Genomic DNA, 20,293 nt, shown 5'->3' on the forward strand with positions numbered 1-20,293 from the left:
TGTATATTTGATACAATATAAAAGGATTGATAGAAATAATTTTTCTCTCTATTTGATATATGAAAAATGAAAGAAAGAATGGATGATATCACTATGATATTTTTATTAAGTCACCCTTTGATGAAAAAAATATTATTATTATCAATTTATAATACTTATTTATACTAAAAAGATGGGATAATATATAAGCTTATAATATTTATAATTTATAATTATATAAAAATTATGTAAATAGTTAGTTTAAATTTAATTTAATTAAATAATTTTATAAATTATTTATATATAAATAAATTTATTTATATATACTAATTATATAAATTAATGATTAGTTTATAATTTAATTTAAATAATTAATTAAGTTTATACAAATATTTAACTAAAAATAGTGAATAAAAATAAAAATAGTTGAATAGTAGATAATTTTAATTATTTATGTATAGATATAAAAATTATATATTAAATTTAAATAATTATTAATAAAATTTGATAGTATAAAATAAATAATATATAAATAAAATAAATATAAATATAAATAAAATGAATGAAAAAATAAAAAAATATTAAATTTTGTTAGAAAAATATAATTTTATCGATGTATAAATTTATTCCTCATATATTATAGCCATCCTCGTGTACTTTCACAGGTAATCTCTACTTTTCATCTATTCTTTTTATTATAATTTATTTTTTTTTAAAATTTTTATAAAAGAAATTTTGGTTTTCTGTATTCATGTTCCTCGGCGGATCAACAAACTCTCACCCCTCAGATCTACCATCCCAACGTGGGTCCCGCGTTAAAGTCACGATCGGAGTTTCCATATTCTAGGGTCACTAACACTAATAGTACCAAGAACGGATTAAAATAAATAGACCTTCTTCTTCTGCTGTATTCGGCGGTAGTGATGGAAGTAGCCTCGACTCCAAATGGATACCTCGGTTTCTACCTGTCTCTTTCCTGCTGTCTTCCTAGATGTCCAAAACTGGGAAAGAATACAAGGAAAACGAGAAAGCAGAATCCATTCCACCGCCCTTCCCATCCTCCCTATCCAATTCTTCCTTCGCCTGAAAACAACCAAAGTTTGCCCCTTTTCCTTCTTCCTTAAGATTTAAAAAAAAATAAGATAAGGAAAAAAACCCTTAAAAAAAAAAAATTGCCCAAAACGCCTTCCTCTCCACCTCGCCTCCTCCTCTACGTTTCTAGTTTTTTCCCCAACCCCAAGAACCCTTGCTCTCTTCTCCCTTCCACCATGGACGTCGACCAGAACTCCATCCCCAAAGATCTCCGCTCCCTACCCCTCAATCGCGCGGCCAATCCCCCCAGTCCCCCCTCCCGCCTCCTCTTCTCCCCCCACTCCGACCCCTTCCCCAACCCTCCTCCTACCTGGGCCCCCACCTCCGCCCCCAATCCCCCATCCTCCGCCGCCGCCGCCGTCCCTCCCACTATTTCCTCCCCTCCTTCCTCCTCCGCCGTCTCCGCCGGTTCCCCTGAAGGTAACTCCTACTCCAACAAAAAGCTCAAGTTTTTATGCAGCTTTGGGGGCAAGATCCTCCTCCGGCCCAGCGACGGCTCCTTCCGCTACGTTGGCGGTCACACCCGCATCATCTCCGTCCGAAAGGATGTATCTCTCGCCGAACTTACGAGCAAGATGTCCGAGGTCTTCGGTGGTCCCGCTGTCGTCAAGTACCAGCTTCCCGGTGAGGATCTTGATGCCCTTATCTCCGTCTCCTGCCCTGAGGACCTTGTTAATATGATGGAGGAGTATGACAAGCTCGCCTCCATCTCGCCACACGGCTCCGCGAAGCTCCGTGTCTTCCTCTTCTCCCCGTCTGAGTCCGCGGACCTCTCTGCAAACCTCGCCGCTGATGACGCTGGACAGGGGTACGTCGAGGCAGTCAATGGGGTCACTGCCGATGGCGGTGGCAGCGGCGGCGGAAGCGGAATGTGGAGAAAAGGGAGTGTCGCGAGTGCTGCTTCCTCCACCCAGAATTCGGACGGCACCATTGGGGGCGAGGCTGGGGAGAGCGCTAATGAAGGTACGTCGCCCTCGCTTCTTTCCCCTACTGTTCGTGCATCTAATGATGCTTCGAGATCAGTGTATGTGGGTGAAACCCATCCCGCTGTGTTTCCGGATTCCCCGGGGCTTCCGGGGGTCAATGTCTCAGCTCTGGGATTGGGCGTTTCTACTCAAAATCCAACCTTGGTTCGGCCGGAGCAATCTCCTTTGGAACCTTATGTGCCGCAGTCAGCTTACTTAGAATCTCACCAAGTCCAATACATAAATCCTCAGCAATTGGGAATGATGGGAGTTCAGCAATCGATAAATTTAGCTCCTTTCCTGATGCATCCTTATGCGCCTGGTGTGCCCATCACCACAACCCCTCCGGCTTCTCAAGTTGGTAGCTTGAAGCCAATCCAAGCAATGGTCGGGCCTAGCTTGGAGAACCCATATGGAGGAAGAGCCGTGCAGCTTCCTTGTGATCAGAATTATAAGGCTTTCCAGCCTCTATCAAAGTTCCCACCTTTGCCCCCTTCATACCTGCCGGCACAGAATACTGATATGTATGGGCAGGCAGTGTCTCCTCCACTGCAGTCTCCGGCATTGAGATCAGAAGATTGCTATACGTGCCAGAAATCTCTGCCCCATGTCCATTCAGATACAGTAATACAGGACCGTGGGAATGGGTCCCAAGGAAGCACTCCTGAGAGTGGCCCTATGTTTTACAGTCAACCATCGGAGGATGCAATGAGGCAATGGGCTCTGCATTCAGCTATTGGAGCTTCAGGTGACAATTTGGTGGAACCCAAAACAGAGAGGTCGGCTGCCACAGCTCAATTAGGGGGTTATGGGTTCCCTCAGATTACTGAGGCACAATTTGCTAGTGAGAAGTCAGGTGTTCAGAAAGCAGATAATCTTGATCCTATGCGAATTTTGCGTAATACTGGTGCAATTGGCTTATCAGGTGATACACAAGCATCCAGTGGAATGTATTTGGGCACTCCTTCCCAATCTCATATCGAGGACCACTTTCAGTGGTGGCAGCAGCAGCAGCAGCAGCAGTCATGGCAGACTTTGCAACCACCTCAGTATCCGGTCAAGCATGAAGTCATCACCAGTCCTGGTGTTGATGCTAATGCTGTTAAAAATGTAAATGTTTGGGCAGCAGAACCTGTGATGCAGGACTATGTGACTGGACACTCACATGACTATGTTAGACCTATTGATGGGAGGATGGAAGCCCTTTATTTAAGTCCGTCCAAGAAATCAGAAACTAATGATCAGGGAAAAGCCTTTGTAGACTCTAGTGATGCAAGAATTGATGGCCCACCACTGAATGGTTGTAAAGTCAGACCTCAACCAGGAGGGAATGCTTTATTTTTTGGTAAGGACTTTGTGAATTCTGGATTTGTTTCCAAGGGGAATTGTGTTAAACCAAGTGAGCAACTGCCATTTACCCCTTTGGATTTGACTTACTTGGACAATCATCAACCTGTTGGCACTAGCCAAGCGCCAAACATCATAGGAAACCACGGGCCCTTCCCTCACAATCTTGGAGTAGGGATTGAGCATCCAATATCTAATGGACAGTTCCGTGGGATGCCTGCATACTCTTCTGGTATCACCCTTGCTTATGGTGATAATAACATTATCCCTTTGGCTGATAGGAAATATGAGGCCATTCAGCCGCACTCCAAGGATATGCCCAATTGCTTTGCTCCTCCTCCGATTGGTAATATACCATTTCCATCATTAAATGCAACTAGCCACACTGAACATGTGGAAGCTTTTAAAGAACCATCTTCGTCAGATTCACTTTTCAGCAACCAGGATCCTTGGAAAGTACTAGGAGGTGCACTGCCTCCAAGACCCAGCAAGGTAGCCAGTAGGGAGTCTCTTGTCCCAAAGGATCCATCCTTTGAAAACCATCTGGGAAAGAGCAATGGGTCAAATGTTGTGGCATTACTGGACGAAGGTAATCTTCACCACCCACCAGATTTGCCGAACAAGGACTTGTGCCAAGAGCCTGTTCGACTCGCAAAAGGTTAGAATTTATGAAACCCCCACCCCCTTCCACATACACACACAAAAAGAAAAAAAGAGAAGCAAAAAGATACAATTTTCTTTTTATTACTGGGACTTATGTACAATTGTCTGATTTGTTGATATTTGGTCGCATGTTAGCCTATGAATACTCCTTGCAAGTTTATTTCGTTATTTTGTTGCAAAAGGCTCAGGAGAAGAGCACATAAAGCAACAGCTCCAAACTGTTGCTGAGGGTGTAGCAGCATCTGTTCTCCAGTCATCTTCACCTCCTGTTTCTGGTTTCCTTGCTTGTGAAATGAAGGAATCAACACCTGAATTTGACAAAGGAGAGACTGTTGAGGATGACGTACGATCACAGGGAGCAGCAGTTGATCAAAAACTTGAGGTGGCCAAGTTACTGTCCTTGTCCTTTTAACATTCATAAGTTAACCTAGGCTCTGAAATCTATCTTGAATCAGGATGTCAAGGACATGAAGGTGGATAAAATAAATCCTGTTGTTCAGATTACAGAGGACATCGGGCACCTGCAGGTTGTTATCTAGTTTGTTATAATATTTTGTGTATCAGACTTATATGTTTAAATTAGAGGAATTTATCCTTGGTTGTTTTTTGCTTCCTTTGCAGATAATTAAAAATAGTGACCTTGAAGAGCTGAGAGAACTTGGTTCTGGAACTTTTGGTACAGTGTATCATGGAAAATGGAGGGGATCAGATGTTGCAATTAAAAGAATTAATGACAGGTGTTTTGCTGGAAAGCCCTCAGAGGAAGAACGCATGGTCTGGATCTGGAAGTGATTTGGTGCTACTGTTTTTTCCCCTTTCTTTCTCATGTCTTTTTAATCTTCCGGGTTTTCTTATGCATCTCCAGAGGGCTGATTTTTGGAATGAAGCCCGCAAGCTTGCTGATCTGCACCACCCAAATGTTTTAGCATTTTATGGCGTTGTTCTGGATGGCCCTGGGGGATCTGTTGCAACTGTAACAGAATACATGGTTAATGGTTCTCTTCGACAAGCTTTGCAAAGAAACGACAAGTATGTCTGCGCTTTCATGCCTCTTCTTCTTGTGATCTTGTCCTCCAGGTGTCATCATTTCTCATCATAAGACCTGCCATGCTTTTATTGCCGTGATCTTCTTCCTCAAATGTCATCATGTATTATTATAGACCTTCTGTTTAAACCAAGATGATTTATTACTATTGCCAGCAGGACACTTGACCAACGTAAACGTCTTCTAATTGCGATGGATGTGGCATTTGGGATGGAATACTTGCACGGAAAAAACATCGTGCACTTCGACTTGAAAAGTGACAATTTACTTGTCAACTTGAGGGATCCTCAACGTCCAATCTGCAAGGTATTTATTTATGTTGTATGGAAATTGTTGTTTATACAAAATTCCTATGACATGAGGACCTCTTACTTTCTATGGTTGTAATGTCTTGATCTCATAAAAATGGAAATGCCATTGTCTTCTACATTTTTAGTCATGATGAGGTTGTAGATATTGCTTTTGTTATTGTTTTTTTTTTTCTAAAAATAATGAACAGTGTTGGGTAAATAATATTTAGATAGCCAATCATAGACAACTATTGATGCAAGTTTTCTCAGGGGCATACATCTTATTAATTAGAACATATTGCAGTCTTACCTTTGATGCAAAGAGCTATCTGTTCAAACTTTTGATGGTACATATGGATGTGTACTAATATAAATGCCTACTTCACTGCTGATATTACAAAACTAAGACAGACTTTTGTGCTATGCAAGTTTAATTTTTCACTAAAGTGTTGTACTCTTTGCATTTTGTGAAAGATAAACTTAGTCCAGGATGGGTGGCGCCTCAGGGTGCTAATTGTCAAACTACAGAACCTGGTGGGATATCAGTCCCTGTTTGATGAAGGTTGACTATAAACAAGAGATTCCGTCTATGGGAGGCCTTAATTAAATAGGATAGACAATGAAAAATGTTGATGCAGAAATTTGTCTCGAGGTCGGGATGGCTGGAGCGATCACAAGTCGGTGACATGGGGCGGTGGCAGCAGGACCTACAAGAAACATTTTCAATCAGAGTTGGCTCCGGCGGGGATCTTCCGACTCTCAAGTCATATTTCTATTCAACAGAGGGAGGAGCGAACGTTTCGAGAGAGAAGAGATCATGTACCTTGAGGGTCCCTCTTAGCCCTTATTTACGGGCGGTGGTTGAAGAGCCGTGAGAGGGAGGATTAGGCGGTTAGGTTTGCCTTGTTGGGCGAGATACGTCTGTTATCCTTTCCCTATCTGAAAGAATTTATTTATTTTTTACTTCTTATCTATTTTTCTGTGATCCTCATTGAGTATCCTCGAAGATCGTGCCTGTCCTTCTGATCTTCTCAAGTTGGGTGGGTAACATCTCCTCATGATATGTGGGGGCCACATCCGTTAATGGCATGAGTTGACAACCAGCTGTTTTGAGAATGGACGGCCCTTCTTTTACTCATGATTATAAGCATATTTTAATGGGATGATGTGACGGAATCAAATCTCAGGCCAAACCTGATATAGCTTCATGTCCTCATATCCCTTACGTCTTCGGCTAGTATGAAATTACCCCCCAACGCTAGCCCTCCACTCCCGAATCCGAGTCATAATTGGGTCGGGCGAAGAGAGTATTTCTGGATGGCCGAAGACATGCCAAGATCATCTTTTTAGCCAAGGCGATGTGCTTGCAGCTCCCGATAAGGTGAAGAGTCATATCATCCTGGTGATTTGTAACATTTTGGTTCGTCGAAATCTTTATCGACTCCGCTTGCTGCAAAGCAAGGCACCTTCTGTGCAGTGGGGTTGATTTTTGAGGGTCCTCACATGTTAGCCTTTGTTTCTTGTATAACTGTCTTCATTGGCTCTGCTTGTTGAAGAGCGAGGGGCCTTGGCTCTGTCTTCGTCAACTCTGCTCGCTTAAGAATGAGGGACCTTGGATCTTCGTCGGCTCTGTTCATTGAAGAGTGAAGGACCATTGGTGCTATTCGCTGAAGAGCGAAGGGCCATTGACTCTGTTCGCTGAAAAGCGAAGGGTCGTTCTTCGTTGGTGTTGTTCGCTGAAGAGCGAAGGGCCATTGGCTCTGTCTTCGTCAGCTCTGCTCGCTTAAGAGCGAGGGGCCTTTCTTCATTAGGCACTGTTCGCTGAAGAGAGAAGGGTCGTTGGGGGTCCTTATGGGTTAGCCCTCAGTTTACCTTGGTTCAGTTTTGGCTTAGGGGCCTGTGGTCCTGTAAGAAAAAAGAAGAAAACAGAATAATGGATGAGGGCTTAAGGGCCTTCTACTGTGGGGACTTTGTTTGAGAATCCTTTGGTCTAGCTTTTTATTTCCTTTAGTTTGATGCACTCTTCACCTCGGCTTGATCTTGATTTTGACCTCGGCTTGGCCCTGATTTTGACTTCGGTTCGGCCTTAATTATGACCTCGGCTTCGGCCTTTATTTTGACCTCAGCTTCGGCCTTCATTTTAACTTCGGATTAGACTAACTTTGACTTCAAATCTGCTTTAATTTGGATCTCAGATCAGATTTGGATCTGACTTCGGATTGGTTATGAGCTTCACCTCGGATCGACCTTGGATTAGCCTCGGATCTGCATGACCTCACCTCGGATCTGCTTTGACCTCACCTCGAATCTACTTTGACCTCGGCTCAGCCTTGATTTGGCTTCAGATCAGTTTGGCTCAGGAGGAAGGTTGAGCTCCACTTGGGATTTTTGGACCCATTCTGCATCAGTTTGGGACATAGTGCGAACGACCCGATCCGGGTTTTCACATGGGACTGCTAATGCATGGAGGTCCTGATCCTTGATGATCTGAATGAAGAGCTCAGCTGCCCCGATGCGTGACATCGATTTCCACTGGCCATACCTCGGATGATGCTGGTTATGAAGCTGGAATGGGCTTGGTATGTGTTTGGTCAAATTAGCCCTTGAGTTCGGATCGACTTTGATCTTCAAGGGATCCTCCTGCTTCCCATTATTGTACCTCAGCTGAGTTGCCAGCCCTCTGACTCGAATCTCCATCCCGAGCATTGCTGCAGTTGATCTTCATTAGCCCCTTCCGTCCTCCAGAACTCCAAGCTAAAGTCCGGGAAACATCCTATCTAGGTGGCGGGGACAAAGTTCGGATGTCCATATCTAAGAAGGATCAATGCTATGTGGAGGAAATCCTTTACGATCCAGGCTTAGGGTTTGGTTGTGTCTCAGACAACCAAAAGGTCAGTTGATGAGATCTTGCCACTGAGAAAGAAGGGGAGGATGAGTTACAATGGTTGCCGAATTCTCTGGAAGGGTGCAGTGAGGTCTGCATCCCCCGATTGCGTCCCCAGTGGATCGAGAGTCCCGAGGCCCAAGGGTGTGCCATCATTTTTGTAGCCAAATTCTTTGGCCATGCCAGCCTGATGTCTTTCATTTTTGACATCTCCGAGCCCTTACACCCTGGTTAACTAGTTCATAAGCTTTCCCCAAGCTCTGATCAGTTTGATGTTGAGTTGTTTCTAACCATTTCTTTCCGATCTTTAATTTTGCCCCAGTCACTACTGTTTGCATGCGGGCGAACGATCAAGCAGGTGAACGGTGTGGTGGGGTTGCTGTGGAGTGGGAATTGGCACCTCAGCCGTGTAATGGCTCACTTCAGTTAGATCCGCTTCGGTCGGACGCATAAGAGGAGCACAGAGGCTATGCTAATATTCGCTAAGCTTTCTTATTTGGTCGCCATAGCAAACATCCCACTTAATTGAGTCTCCCGAGGATGGAAAAGATAGAGGAAAAATAGGGAAAAACATCGAAATAAAATCGATGAAAACAAAGAAGAGATCGGAAGGTTCACTTTGGTTGCCAGGGGGCTTCGACGCGAAGGAGGCTTCGGTGCTTGCAGAGGCTCATGTATGCATAGAGAGCACGGCCAGTAATGGGGGGACTTGCTTTAGCTGGACTAGCTTTGGGGCACTGTGGATGGCATCGTCTGAGGTCAGCCGGGGGGGACTTTGGCTCCTTTGAGGGAGTACTTCGGGGCTGCTCTGGAGTAGCCTCTCAGTATAGCTGAAGGTCGAATGCATGCGTAGTGAGTACCGGGCCGCCCATAGGTCTCTTTGGCATGGAGATCTGCTTCGGCCGGAGTTGCTTCGGTTGGGCATGCAGGAGAGGCATGGAGGCTTGCTGGGTTAGGATCGGTGGCGACAACTTACAGAGGGATCGACCGCAGCAAGCACGTAAAAGCTTTAAAGCTGCTCGAACCCAGTAGCCGCTTGCGGGCAGCTTTAGTATCAGCAAAGGGTGTGATGCATGTGCGGGGGAGACTTCGGGTGTTGCTCAGGGGCGACACCATTGCTGTTGAGGATCGGATCTGCCTTTGGGTAGTTTCGGCGTGGTGGGAAGCGGGACGCATGTGCGGAGGCTTCGGAGTCCCCCATAGGTGGTTTCGATGCCGATGGATGCTTGGCGCACAAGGGAGACTTCGGTCGGACTTGCTTCGGGGTCACCGTGGGCAGCCTCGACGTCACTTGGAATTGGATGCATGTGCAGGAAGTGCGGCACCATTTGCGGGTGGTTTTAACGTCGGATGGGATGCATGCGGAAAGGATGCAGTTTTGTCTAGAACTTTGGTAGGAGATGGGTGTGCGTGTGGGGACTTCGAAGTTCTCGACGAATGACCTCAACGTCGATGGAGGTGAGACACGAGCATGGTGACTTCAGAGCCTCTGGCCGACGAGGCTCGGAATCGGAGATGCGTGCGGGGGAGGCTTCAGAGCCTCCGATCTTGGCCCCGATGTCGGTAGGAGTTCGTGTGCCACGGATGCGCGCACTGAGGGCTCCGGGGGCCTCCGATCTTATCGGATACATGCGTAACGACATGGGGGGGCTTCATGGCCCCTGCTTCGTTGGCTTTGGGGGCGCCGGGTGGGTAGGCATGCAGGAGAGGCATCGAGCTCTGTCGAAAAAGCCTCGGGGGCATCGATCCGATAGGGCTTGGTGCCGGAGATGCTCGGGCGTGCGGGAGGAGCTGGGACCGTCGATCTGGCAAGGTTCGGCTTCGAAGACGCGCGCGGGCGTGAGGGAGTTGGGACCGTCGATTCGGCTGGTCTTTGATGTCGGAGATGCGTGTAGGGGAGGCCGATGACCACCGATGCCCTTTTTTCCTTTTTCCCCCGTACTCTTTCCCTCTTTCCTCTTTCTTTTCTTCTTTCTTTCTCTTCTTTTTTTTTCTCTTTTTTTTAATGGCTGTGCATGAGGCCTCACACGAATGATCTCAGTGCCCCGTCTAAGGTCGAGCGTATACGGCTTCGACATTGGGAGGCCTCTGCGCATGGGACGATGTGGACAAAGAGCTTTCATTGGGTATTGGGTTTGCTCTCATTCATGAGGCTCTCAAACTGGCTCTTGTACCGCAGATTGAAGGTATTGCTGATGAGCTTGCAAAGAAAGATCTTCCTCCTAATTTTTGATCCTGCTCAAAATTCAAAAGTACAGATGACAAAACAAGAAACTAATATGACTAAAAAATTTTCATAATTTTATTTCTTTTCTGGATCCTGCGACGTCCTTCTTGGTTTGGATCCTTCTTTTCGGATGTTGTGATCCCTTTCCTTATCTGGATCTTCCTTTTTGATTGAGATTTTTTTCCTCATTCGAAACCCCCTAGCTTGAGCCTGGCCAGGATGGCTCGAGGACGTTAGTCGACGTCAATCGATTCATGGATGGTTGGACCATCTAGCTGATTTGGAGATGGACGGTCGGATCTCATCGGCGTTGGAGCAATGCGATGAAGCTCCTCTCATTGAACGCTCACATCTTCTCGTAAATGGGCCTGAACCCTTCCTCTAATGCCATTCTGTTGATGCAGAAATTCATCTCGAGGTCGGGATGGCTGGAGCGATAACAAGTCGGTGATGGTGGGACGGCGGCAGCAGGACTTGCAAGAAAAGTCTCCGATCAGAGTTGGCTCCGACGGAGATCCTTCCATGCTCAAGTCATATTTCAGTTCAACAAAGGGAGGAGCGAGCATTTCGGGAGAGAAGAGATCACGTACCTCGAGGGTCCCTCTTAGCCTTTTATTTATGGGCGGTGGTTGAAGAGTCGTGAGATGGAGGATTAGGCGGTTAGGCTTGCCTTGTTGGGCGAGATACGTCCGTTATCCTTTTCCTAACTGGAGAAATTTATTTATTTTTTATTCCTTATCTATTTTCCTATGATTCTCATTGAGTATCCTCGAAGATCATGCCTGTCCTTCTGATCTTTTCAAGTTGGGTGGGTAACATCTCCTCATGGTATGTGGGGGCCACAGCCGTTAATGACATGAGTTGACAACCAGCTGTTTTGAGAATGGACGGGCCTTCTCTTACTCCTGATTATTCCCATATTTTAATAGGACGATGTGACGGAACCAAATCTCAAGCCAAGCTTGATATGGCTTCATATCTTCATATGCCTTACGTCTTCAGCTAGTACGAAATTATCTCCCAACAGAAAATATAGAAGATAATTAATTGCCTTTGCCTAGATATGCCGAAGAAGAAACTAAGCATACTCTTTTATATTAGTCAATCACTTGAGGTAGAGAGATCTGGACCTTCCATCCGGGTAAATAGGTAAGAGACCCACATGCAAACAATCCATGACCAAGTAGACGTGAAGAAACTTGGAAGAAGTAGATAGTAATAGATTAATTAAATTTTGGAAGATTTTTCTTTTTTTTTTTTTAAATTGCATGCCAAATACTTCTTCTAAAGATTGTACCTAAGAATATTTTGGTTGCAGCAAGATGTGAAAGATAGATGACTACCAGATCCTCCTCGATGCTGAATATATAAGTTACTGAAAACCTTGTGCTATAAAATAATCAACAGAGATGTGGCAATGGACTCAAGCATGAGATTTCTCAAGGGATGGATCCAGTTACAGAGGATTGTGGAAGTTTTATGAGTCAACAAAATGTCATTTTGAGTACAGCTACCTTAGTGCATAAATTTTGGACCTTTGATGAAATTTTTGCAGTTTTAGAGGTACATGAAGTGGCATTTTTAGGCATGTTAAGGAAGACCTTTGAGTTCATTTTCTAAAGAATATGACATAATAAGGAGAAATATGCTGATTGAGATGTGATCCCAAGAGAGCAGATTGCTAGACCTGCATGGAGAAGTCTGAAAAGGACACTTATATAGGACATTCAAACATTAGAATTGATCACCATTCAAGATGCTTTGTGGTAGCACACTAGCTCTGCATACTCTCTCCACCCCTCTTGTGCATAGGTATGGGATTCTCTTAGAGGGCAGGCCTTAGTGCGATGATAAGGTTGCTCCATTGTGACTTGTGTGTCATAGATTTGAAATACAGAAACAGATTCCATGTGGGAGTAAAATCTGCTACATCTGACCATTCTTAGATCTTGTAGCAATGGGAGCCTTGTGCATTGGGATGCTCTTTATTTTATTTGAGTTTCTTTTGGTCTCCACATCCACTCTTCGTCTTTCCAATATATGGAAAGGTTTTGAAATTAAAGGATTGTCTAGAATGTGCTTCTAGTTGAAGATTGACAAGAAGGAAGATTGATAATGAATTGATGTTTATGTAGAAGCCCTAGTCCAAAATTAGCTTAAGGACATGGAACATGTCATTTTGCACTTTAATACTTGCATATTAACCAGGCTTTGAAATAACAAGAGCTGACTCCCTCCTTAATTGGCATTTCATTGTCATTTTTTAGAAAGGTCAATTGTCCATTGACTTCCAAACTATAGTCTTGGAGTTCACCTAAAAAAGCTAGCTGGAAGATTATTTAGGTTCCTTGGCCGGTATAAGTAGTCAATATTTACCTAGTGCGTCGTTAATTTGGACTAAACACGTGCCTGCATGAGTCCTCACCTACTCGCTTCATTGAAGAATTGGTATCCTCGCCAAATTAAGGGTCCGAATCCCATCAAATCCAACCATAAATCCTATCATAAAGATCACGATTAGCCGAGTTCATTGTGATTACATTTGTAGCTACCCAAGATCTTGCCCAAAATGACTATGGAAGGTATTATTTAGGTTTCTTGGCTCTATATAAATACCTAAGATCGACCCAATGCGTAGCCAACATGAGATTGAAAATACACTCACATGCCCTCGCATGCTTCCCAGGTTTAAGCTCTAACATCTTTGCTAGTCTAATGGTCCAAATCCATTCAAATCCAAGCATAAGTACTATAAATTCAATCACAAACATCATGATTTGATTGTGGTCAACCTAAATGGATCTATGCTGGAATGTCCCCAAGTATACATGGGCCATATGTCGAGTTTGCTCTAGTACTATTGGAAATGATCAAAGATCTCACCCAAAAAATACTAACTGGAAGGCATTATTTGGGTTCCTTGGCGTTATATAGGTATCCAAAATCAACCCAATGCATAGCCGATGTGGGACTAAACACATACCCACATGTTTCCCCGCAAATACCTATACCAAAAAATGAGTATCTGATTAAATGAGTATCTGATTTTTTTTTGACACTTGGGTAACACTGGTTATCTCCATCAACGTTATCTTTGGGTTGGATATGGTTTGCTTTTGATTTAATCCTGCCTGGTTTGCACTGCATTTTGACCTAACAATCTTTTCTCCATTTTGGATTTTCCGTTGAATGCTCTGTGGATTAATAAAGGTTGTAGAAGGCATATCAATTTCATATTATTTTGTATTTGTACTAAGTAGATTGTTAATGTCATATATACCTTAACATGTTGTATTCGACTAAATGATGCTAAAATTGGTGATAGGCTCATGTTGCCTTGAGGCCTGTCAGGTTGGGCATAAGTTAATTTGGGCAAAGTAAACTCGAATTTGGGGATGGTTTAGGATTATATTTTGTCTTGATACTGATTGCCACATGCACTGCCCTCAGGTCAACTTTGGTCTAGTCCAAAACTCAATATAATATACTATTTTATGTATGAGATATATATATTTTATTAATAAATATGCTATGCTATGGTTTATATACTGCAACCTAATCCTAACCTAATGCAATCTCAGTTCTTCTTGTCTCTTGCCTCCCCTCTTTCTAGAATACCATAACTGTTGCAGCCTTGATTTATCATGCATTAGTTCTGCACCTCCTGATGATCCCTTCCCCCCGCTTCTCCGCCCTGCCCCCCCTCCTCCCTTTATGTTGTTGGCACTGGTTGGGTATTGGTCCTTAAAATTAAACTTTTGGCCAAGCAGGACCTTCATATTTTGTATTTAACATTGTTTAATCAGTGATCTCATTTGTGTGTGGCTTGCTACCTGCCCTAGAAACCTCAAACCATCTGATTTTAATGGGGGTGTTTAATATTTGAAAAACAATCATGGAAATGTGATCTTAAAGCTTTCCTATGCATGAAGTCATTTGTGAACAATCTCCTTGATGACGATTTCCTTCATCTGTCAACTCTTTCAGGTGCTCTATATCTTTTACAAACTCGACCCAAATCTTGTGTATGGTTGTTGGTTTCTTGCAACGCTCCCTGTTATGAAGTAGTTGTAGCTTGTGATTTGCCCCTCGCGACCATAGGATGTTGCATTCTGCTCTGCCGTGCTTATTTAAGATTTTGTGCTCCTGAATATGGGGTAGATGAATGCTATGATGTATGTGAGACAAACCAAGATATACGATAAAGGGTCTAATACATTAAGCATATTGAATACTAGATGATCTAGAATTTACAGATATAGTTTGGGCATGTCCAACTAGATTTGGGAAGGTTCCAGTAGAAGACGGACTGAGATATCATGCCATAAAGCTGTAAAGGCATATAGAGGAGAGGAAGACCCGAAATGACATGAATGGAAGTTATGAGGCGGGATTTTAAAAATACCTGCTATGAAAGTGCGGATAAAGCCTTGTTGGAAAAGATTAGCAAAGCCGCATTCATGTGATCTTCCCATCTAATTGGGATAGGGCTTTGTAATTCAGCTTATGGTTAACACTATTATTCTCATGTATGGGTTAACCCTTCCAATTCTTTTTCTTGAAAGCACATAATAATAATTTTTTCATGTTGGATCACGTAAAAGATCTTTCTCTGGTCCTTTATCAGAAATTTTTCATGTGTGTATTCACTAGAGACACCATTCCTGGTTCCATCGGAGGTGTACTTTTGCATATGCTGATGCCCCAGTGAATAAGACATTGTTATCTCTTTTAGAATATGGGGCTACATGCAATTTTGCATGAATGGTTTGTTCTTGCACACCAAGCATGTTATATTTAGTGAATTCGTGCAGCATGATCATATTGATGTGTGACAACAATCTGGAGACTTGGAATTTTGGCATGGCTTATGCCACGATCAGCTCACTGCAGTTCTGCATCTTTGCAGGTCGGTGACCTGGGCTTATCAAAGGTGAAATGTCATACCCTAATTTCTGGTGGTGTGCGAGGGACGCTTCCTTGGATGGCTCCAGAACTTCTTAATGGCAGCAGTAGTCGTGTCTCCGAAAAGGTTAGCTGAACCTTCATGAGTCACTGTAACGGCTTTTCTGTTTCCTGGTTTGTTTAATCTTTACCCTAATGAATGACCACAGGTCGACAGCTTTTCTGTTTCCTGGTTTGTTTCATCTTTGTCCTAATGAATGACCACAGGTCGATGTCTTCTCGTTCGGAATTGTCATGTGGGAGCTCCTTACTGGAGAAGAACCATATGCTGATTTGCACTATGGAGTTATCATAGGTGATGTTTTGCCAGCCAATGCATGTTGCCTGACTGCTTGTCTCCATTAATTTCTGGGCAACTCTAATTTATCAATTTTGATTTCCTTCCTGAATAGGTGGGATTGTGAGCAACACGCTGCGCCCTCCAGTACCTGAGACTTGTGATCCTGAGTGGAGAAAACTGATGGAGCAATGCTGGTCGGCTGAACCATCAGAGAGGCTGACCTTCACAGAGATTGCAAACAGGCTGCGTTCTATGGCAGCATCTCTCTCTCACAAAGGATAAAAATGATTTCAGATGCAACTTTTTGTCAATAACCAGTATTTTATGACCTTTGCTTTTGGTTTGTCAATTAATCAGGCAGGTCTTGAGTTTCGGAATTAAAAGGTCGGTATCGCTACACTTTTGAAATGGCCATAATTATTCTGGGTTTTGTAATATAATATCAACAAGGTGTGCTGTTTCCCTTGTAATTCCCATTCCATATATTTTTGTTCATTGGAGCTGGGTCTTTCATGGTTAAAGTGCTTGCTTTAATGGTCCTGACATCAGGGTGTTCTTTGTAAACCATAAGCTTTTGTTACAGAATTGAAACTCGAAATTTACAGATCCGATATGAATGGCCAGTTACATAGGATGGCTTGTCTAAGTTCTGAAAACATTTTTATCCTTGTAGTGGTTGATAACTGATTTCTTGCATCGAGAAGACTTTTTTTGGTCTTCATGGCAGAGTCGTTCTTTATTAATCATGAAGAATAATTCTAACAAAGTAGAAAATGATGCAGTGTTGGAAGACTCTCCCTAGTTAATGATACATTTCTTGATTGGCATTACTTGCTTTTTGATGACAGATGAAATTAGGGGATGCATGTTCCCAATAGGATTATTGTTAAAAGTTTCTGGTATGTTATTTAGTGGTGGTCATTGTGTGCTAAGGGGCGTGTTTTATTGAAGACCTCTCAACGAGGTTCTAGTAACTTTCTGAAACTATATTGTGTTCAGTTTGCTTGAAGAAACTGGATTTTCTGTACCCCAATCATTTGGGCAAGAGTCAAATCTGAGTTATTAACACTGACAGAACGATTCGTAAGAACCAAAGAATCGCTACTGGCTTTCAAATAATAGGAAAACAAATGAATAAATGAATGAATCCTACTTTTATCATCCCCAATCCCATCAAAGAAAAAGAAAAAAAAAAAAATCATCAAGATGCACGACTTCCTTTGGTTCGACCGGCCATCGGTTCTTCGACTCCATGGTCGTCCCCTTCATCAAAATTCAAGGCATAGCTCGTCGAGTCGTAGCGAAACACCGGCTTTCTCTTCTTGACGTTGTTGTGGCACCGAAGCTTGTTCACCAAAGCCCTCCACCTTAGCCTTGCCATGGATTCCAACAGCAGTTCCTTGGCTCTCTTTCCTTTCTCCTCCCACCACTTCTCTTTGTTGCCATCTTCCGTCAGTAGAGACCTATATGCAGTGCTTTTAGCCTTTCCTAACGGGCATCTAAAGCACAAAAACCTAAGGCAATGACCTTCAGTTCCGAAAACCTCCTCGGAGTCGTCTTCTTCTTCGACCCCTTTCATTGGAATTCCTTCATGAAGAGAAGCCATGAGAGAGGGAGAAAAGATGAGTTATGGGCGTATAAAGGGGAACGAGGCTTTTATAAGAATAAAGGAAGTATCGGAGAAGATGAGGTAAAGTTTTAGTCTTTCAAGAAAATCTAGCGAGGGAGGGAAGATAAGGAGGAAACACGGTCTGGGAAGCTCTCCATCCGCGTTTACGACGGCAACGATTTGGACACGGATTTTTGCCGGCGAAGAGTTTCTTTTTTTTCCCGAAAGGGAGGCGAAGTAGCCTTTGAATTGTCCAAGAGTAACAGAGGACGTGGACATTTTCCAAGTCCTAAGAATGGTTGGAGCTGGCAACTCGGTCCGTCTCAAGTTGGCGTTATAAATCCATATAAATAAGAACAAAAATAATATAGAAGACAAGATTGAAATTTAGAAATGTCATAAAATTATGGAAACAAATAAATAGCTACACAAGTATCAACATTATCCAAGAATAAATGTATTAGTCTTCTTGATGCCCCCTAAACACAATCTGAATGGAATAAAAATTCTCGATAGTTCTTGAAAATTTTACAACCAAGACTCGTTTGGTTCGGTTCGCAGCAAGAACTTTTTTTTCTGAAAAATTACTTGCGAGAAATTACCTCCTCAAAATATGATATTTAAAAATATAATTTTAGTATATTTGATTGATAATAATAAAATAATTTATTTTTGAATAGTTTATATTTGATTGAGTATCTATTTTTAAAAAAATTATATAAAATACTGATTACATTCTTAATTGACGTAAGATCATATTTTTTTGCTCCCGAACTTTATATAAATATTAATATAATATCATATTATAATAATTTATTATATTACTACAATATTTATATATATGTATTGATATAAATATAACAAATTTATTAACATAAATATTAACTAGCACGCAAATCCCGCATTGTAGGAATTTAATTGATAATAATGATAATATTTTATATTAAAAATTATCCTCATTAATTAATCATCAAAAGGGACTCTGAGAGTTCTTCTTCCCAAAGATAGCCTCTCAAACCAGATTGCTGCATTTGATTGACATATGGCATTGCGGAAGATTATTCTATAATCTTACGTATCATCATAGAATACCACCCATAATATCAATATATCGCTTTACTATTATTATATAGATAGATACATGATATAGATAATAATTTAAAATATTTTTTATTTTTTAATCATACTATTTATGCTTTTATTTTTTATTAAAAAATATAAATATATATATATGGCACGTGGCATTGTGGGAGATTGTCCTATAATTTTATGTGTCAATACATTTATATTAAAGATTGCCCTCATCAATTAATCTCATGATGAGACCAAAAGGATCTCTGAAAGTTCTTCTTTCCAAAGAAAGCCTCCCAAACTAGTGAAGGTTACTGCATTTGGTTGATATATAGCATTGCGGAAGATTATCCTATAATTTTATATGTCAATACAGAATGCCATCCCTAATATCTGTATATCACTTTATTATTATTATATAGATTATATAGATATAGATTTTTTAAAAAAATTATCATACTATTTATACTTTTATTTTTTATTTAAAAAATATAAAAAATAAAAAAAATAAAACTTGATACGTGATGTTGCGGAAGATTATCCTATAATCTTATGTGTCAATACGGAATTCCACTCCTAATATCCGTGTATCGTTTTACCATTATTATATAAATTCTGATTTTTAATAACCACGACTCTTTCTACTTCTTATTTTCTTCTTTCTTTAAATAAAACTGAGTTATAATAATTTAAAATATTTTTTATTTTTAATCATACTATTTATATTTTTAGTTCTTATTTAAAAATATATAAACAATAAAACTTGACACGTGATATTGTAGGAAATTATCCTATAATCTTAGGTGTCAACATGGAATGCCACCTCTAATATCCGTGTATCGTTTTACTATTACTATATAAATAGATTATACAGATTTAAAATATTTTTTATTTTTTATCATACTATTTATATTTATATTTTTTATTTAAAAAATATATAAAAAAATAAAATTTGACGAATAGTATTGTAGAAAATTATCTATAAACTTACGTGTCAATATGAAATACCACCCCTAGTACCTATGTATTGCTTTACTATTATTATGTAAATTATTTATATTGAAAATATTATTTATTTTTTATCATACTTTTTATGCTTTTATTTTTTATTCAAAAATATATAAAATAAAAAAAATAAAACTTGACACATGGCGTTGCGGGAGATTATCCTAAAATTTTACATGTCAGCATGTAATGCCACCCCTAATATCCATATATCACTTTACTATTATTATTATATAGACAGATAAATATAGATAATAATTTAAAATATTTTTTTATTTTTTATCATACTATTTATAATTTTATTTTTATTTAAAAAATAAAAATATATAAAAAATAAAACTTGATATGTGGCATTGCATGAAATTATTCTATAATCTTACATGTCAACATGGAGTGCCATCCTTAATATTCATGTATCGTTTTACTATTATTATATAAATAGATAGATAGATAAAGATTTAAAATATTTTTTATTTTTTATTTAAAAAAATAAAAAATAAAAAAAATTTAACATGTGGCTTGCGAAAAATTATCCTATAATCTTATATGTTAACGCAGAATACTACTTCTAATATCCATGTATCGCTTTACTATTATTATATAGATAGAAATATTATATTCATATTAATAAAAATAGTACATTAGTATAATTATTAAAATAATATTAATATATTATAAATATTATAATATTTATATAAAATATTAATATAAATATTAGTATAGATTGCATAGTATTAATATAATATAATATTTATAAAAATAAATTGGAAGGATATTTTTTTGAAAAAAAAGGGCCACCAATTTTTATTCTATGAAAAGTTTCAAAATTCATCTTTTTCATGATTTATACCTTTTATGAAATATGGATAGT

The 20,293-nt window shown here is 40.5% G+C and overlaps 2 protein-coding genes across 3 annotated transcripts; one reads left to right on the top strand and one right to left on the bottom strand.

Annotated features, from left to right (window-relative positions):
- The first annotated feature begins 895 nt into the window (after nt 1-895).
- Nucleotides 896-16,368, top strand: LOC105060244 (RAF-like serine/threonine-protein kinase PRAF). Of its 2 annotated transcripts, none has more exons than XM_010943859.4 (9): nt 896-4,041; nt 4,229-4,428; nt 4,502-4,573; nt 4,668-4,820; nt 4,912-5,075; nt 5,247-5,397; nt 15,402-15,524; nt 15,665-15,752; nt 15,850-16,368. In XM_010943859.4, exons 1-9 carry the CDS (start codon nt 1,248-1,250, stop codon nt 16,017-16,019), a joined length of 3,915 nt encoding a protein of 1,304 aa, XP_010942161.1. In that variant the 5' UTR covers nt 896-1,247; the 3' UTR covers nt 16,020-16,368. The 2 variants fall into 2 exon arrangements, with proteins under 2 accessions (XP_010942161.1, XP_010942162.1); XM_010943860.4 differs by having other exon boundaries at nt 5,250-5,397.
- A 570-nt stretch (nt 16,369-16,938) lies between these two features.
- On the bottom strand, nt 16,939-17,343 carry LOC140857113 (uncharacterized). The gene has a single exon (XM_073255487.1). It carries the CDS (start codon nt 17,341-17,343, stop codon nt 16,939-16,941), a length of 405 nt encoding a protein of 134 aa, XP_073111588.1.
- Nucleotides 17,344-20,293: the final 2,950 nt, after the last annotated feature.

The sequence above is a fragment of the Elaeis guineensis genome, chromosome 1 (genome assembly GCF_000442705.2).
Source record: "Elaeis guineensis isolate ETL-2024a chromosome 1, EG11, whole genome shotgun sequence".
Lineage (NCBI taxonomy): Eukaryota > Viridiplantae > Streptophyta > Magnoliopsida > Arecales > Arecaceae > Elaeis > Elaeis guineensis.

What these genes read in the sequence shown, in the direction of transcription:
- LOC105060244 (XM_010943859.4), top strand. Translation starts at nt 1,248, where the DNA reads ATGGACGTCGACCAGAACTCCATCCCCAAAGATCTCCGCTCCCTACCC. An exon ending in GCCTGTTCGACTCGCAAAAG is followed by an intron (nt 4,042 to 4,228) that starts GTTAGAATTTAT and finishes TTGTTGCAAAAG; the next exon opens with GCTCAGGAGAAGAGCACATA. An exon ending in CCTCAGAGGAAGAACGCATG is followed by an intron (nt 4,821 to 4,911) that starts GTCTGGATCTGG and finishes ATGCATCTCCAG; the next exon opens with AGGGCTGATTTTTGGAATGA.
- LOC140857113 (XM_073255487.1), bottom strand. Translation starts at nt 17,343, where the DNA reads ATGGCTTCTCTTCATGAAGGAATTCCAATGAAAGGGGTCGAAGAAGAA.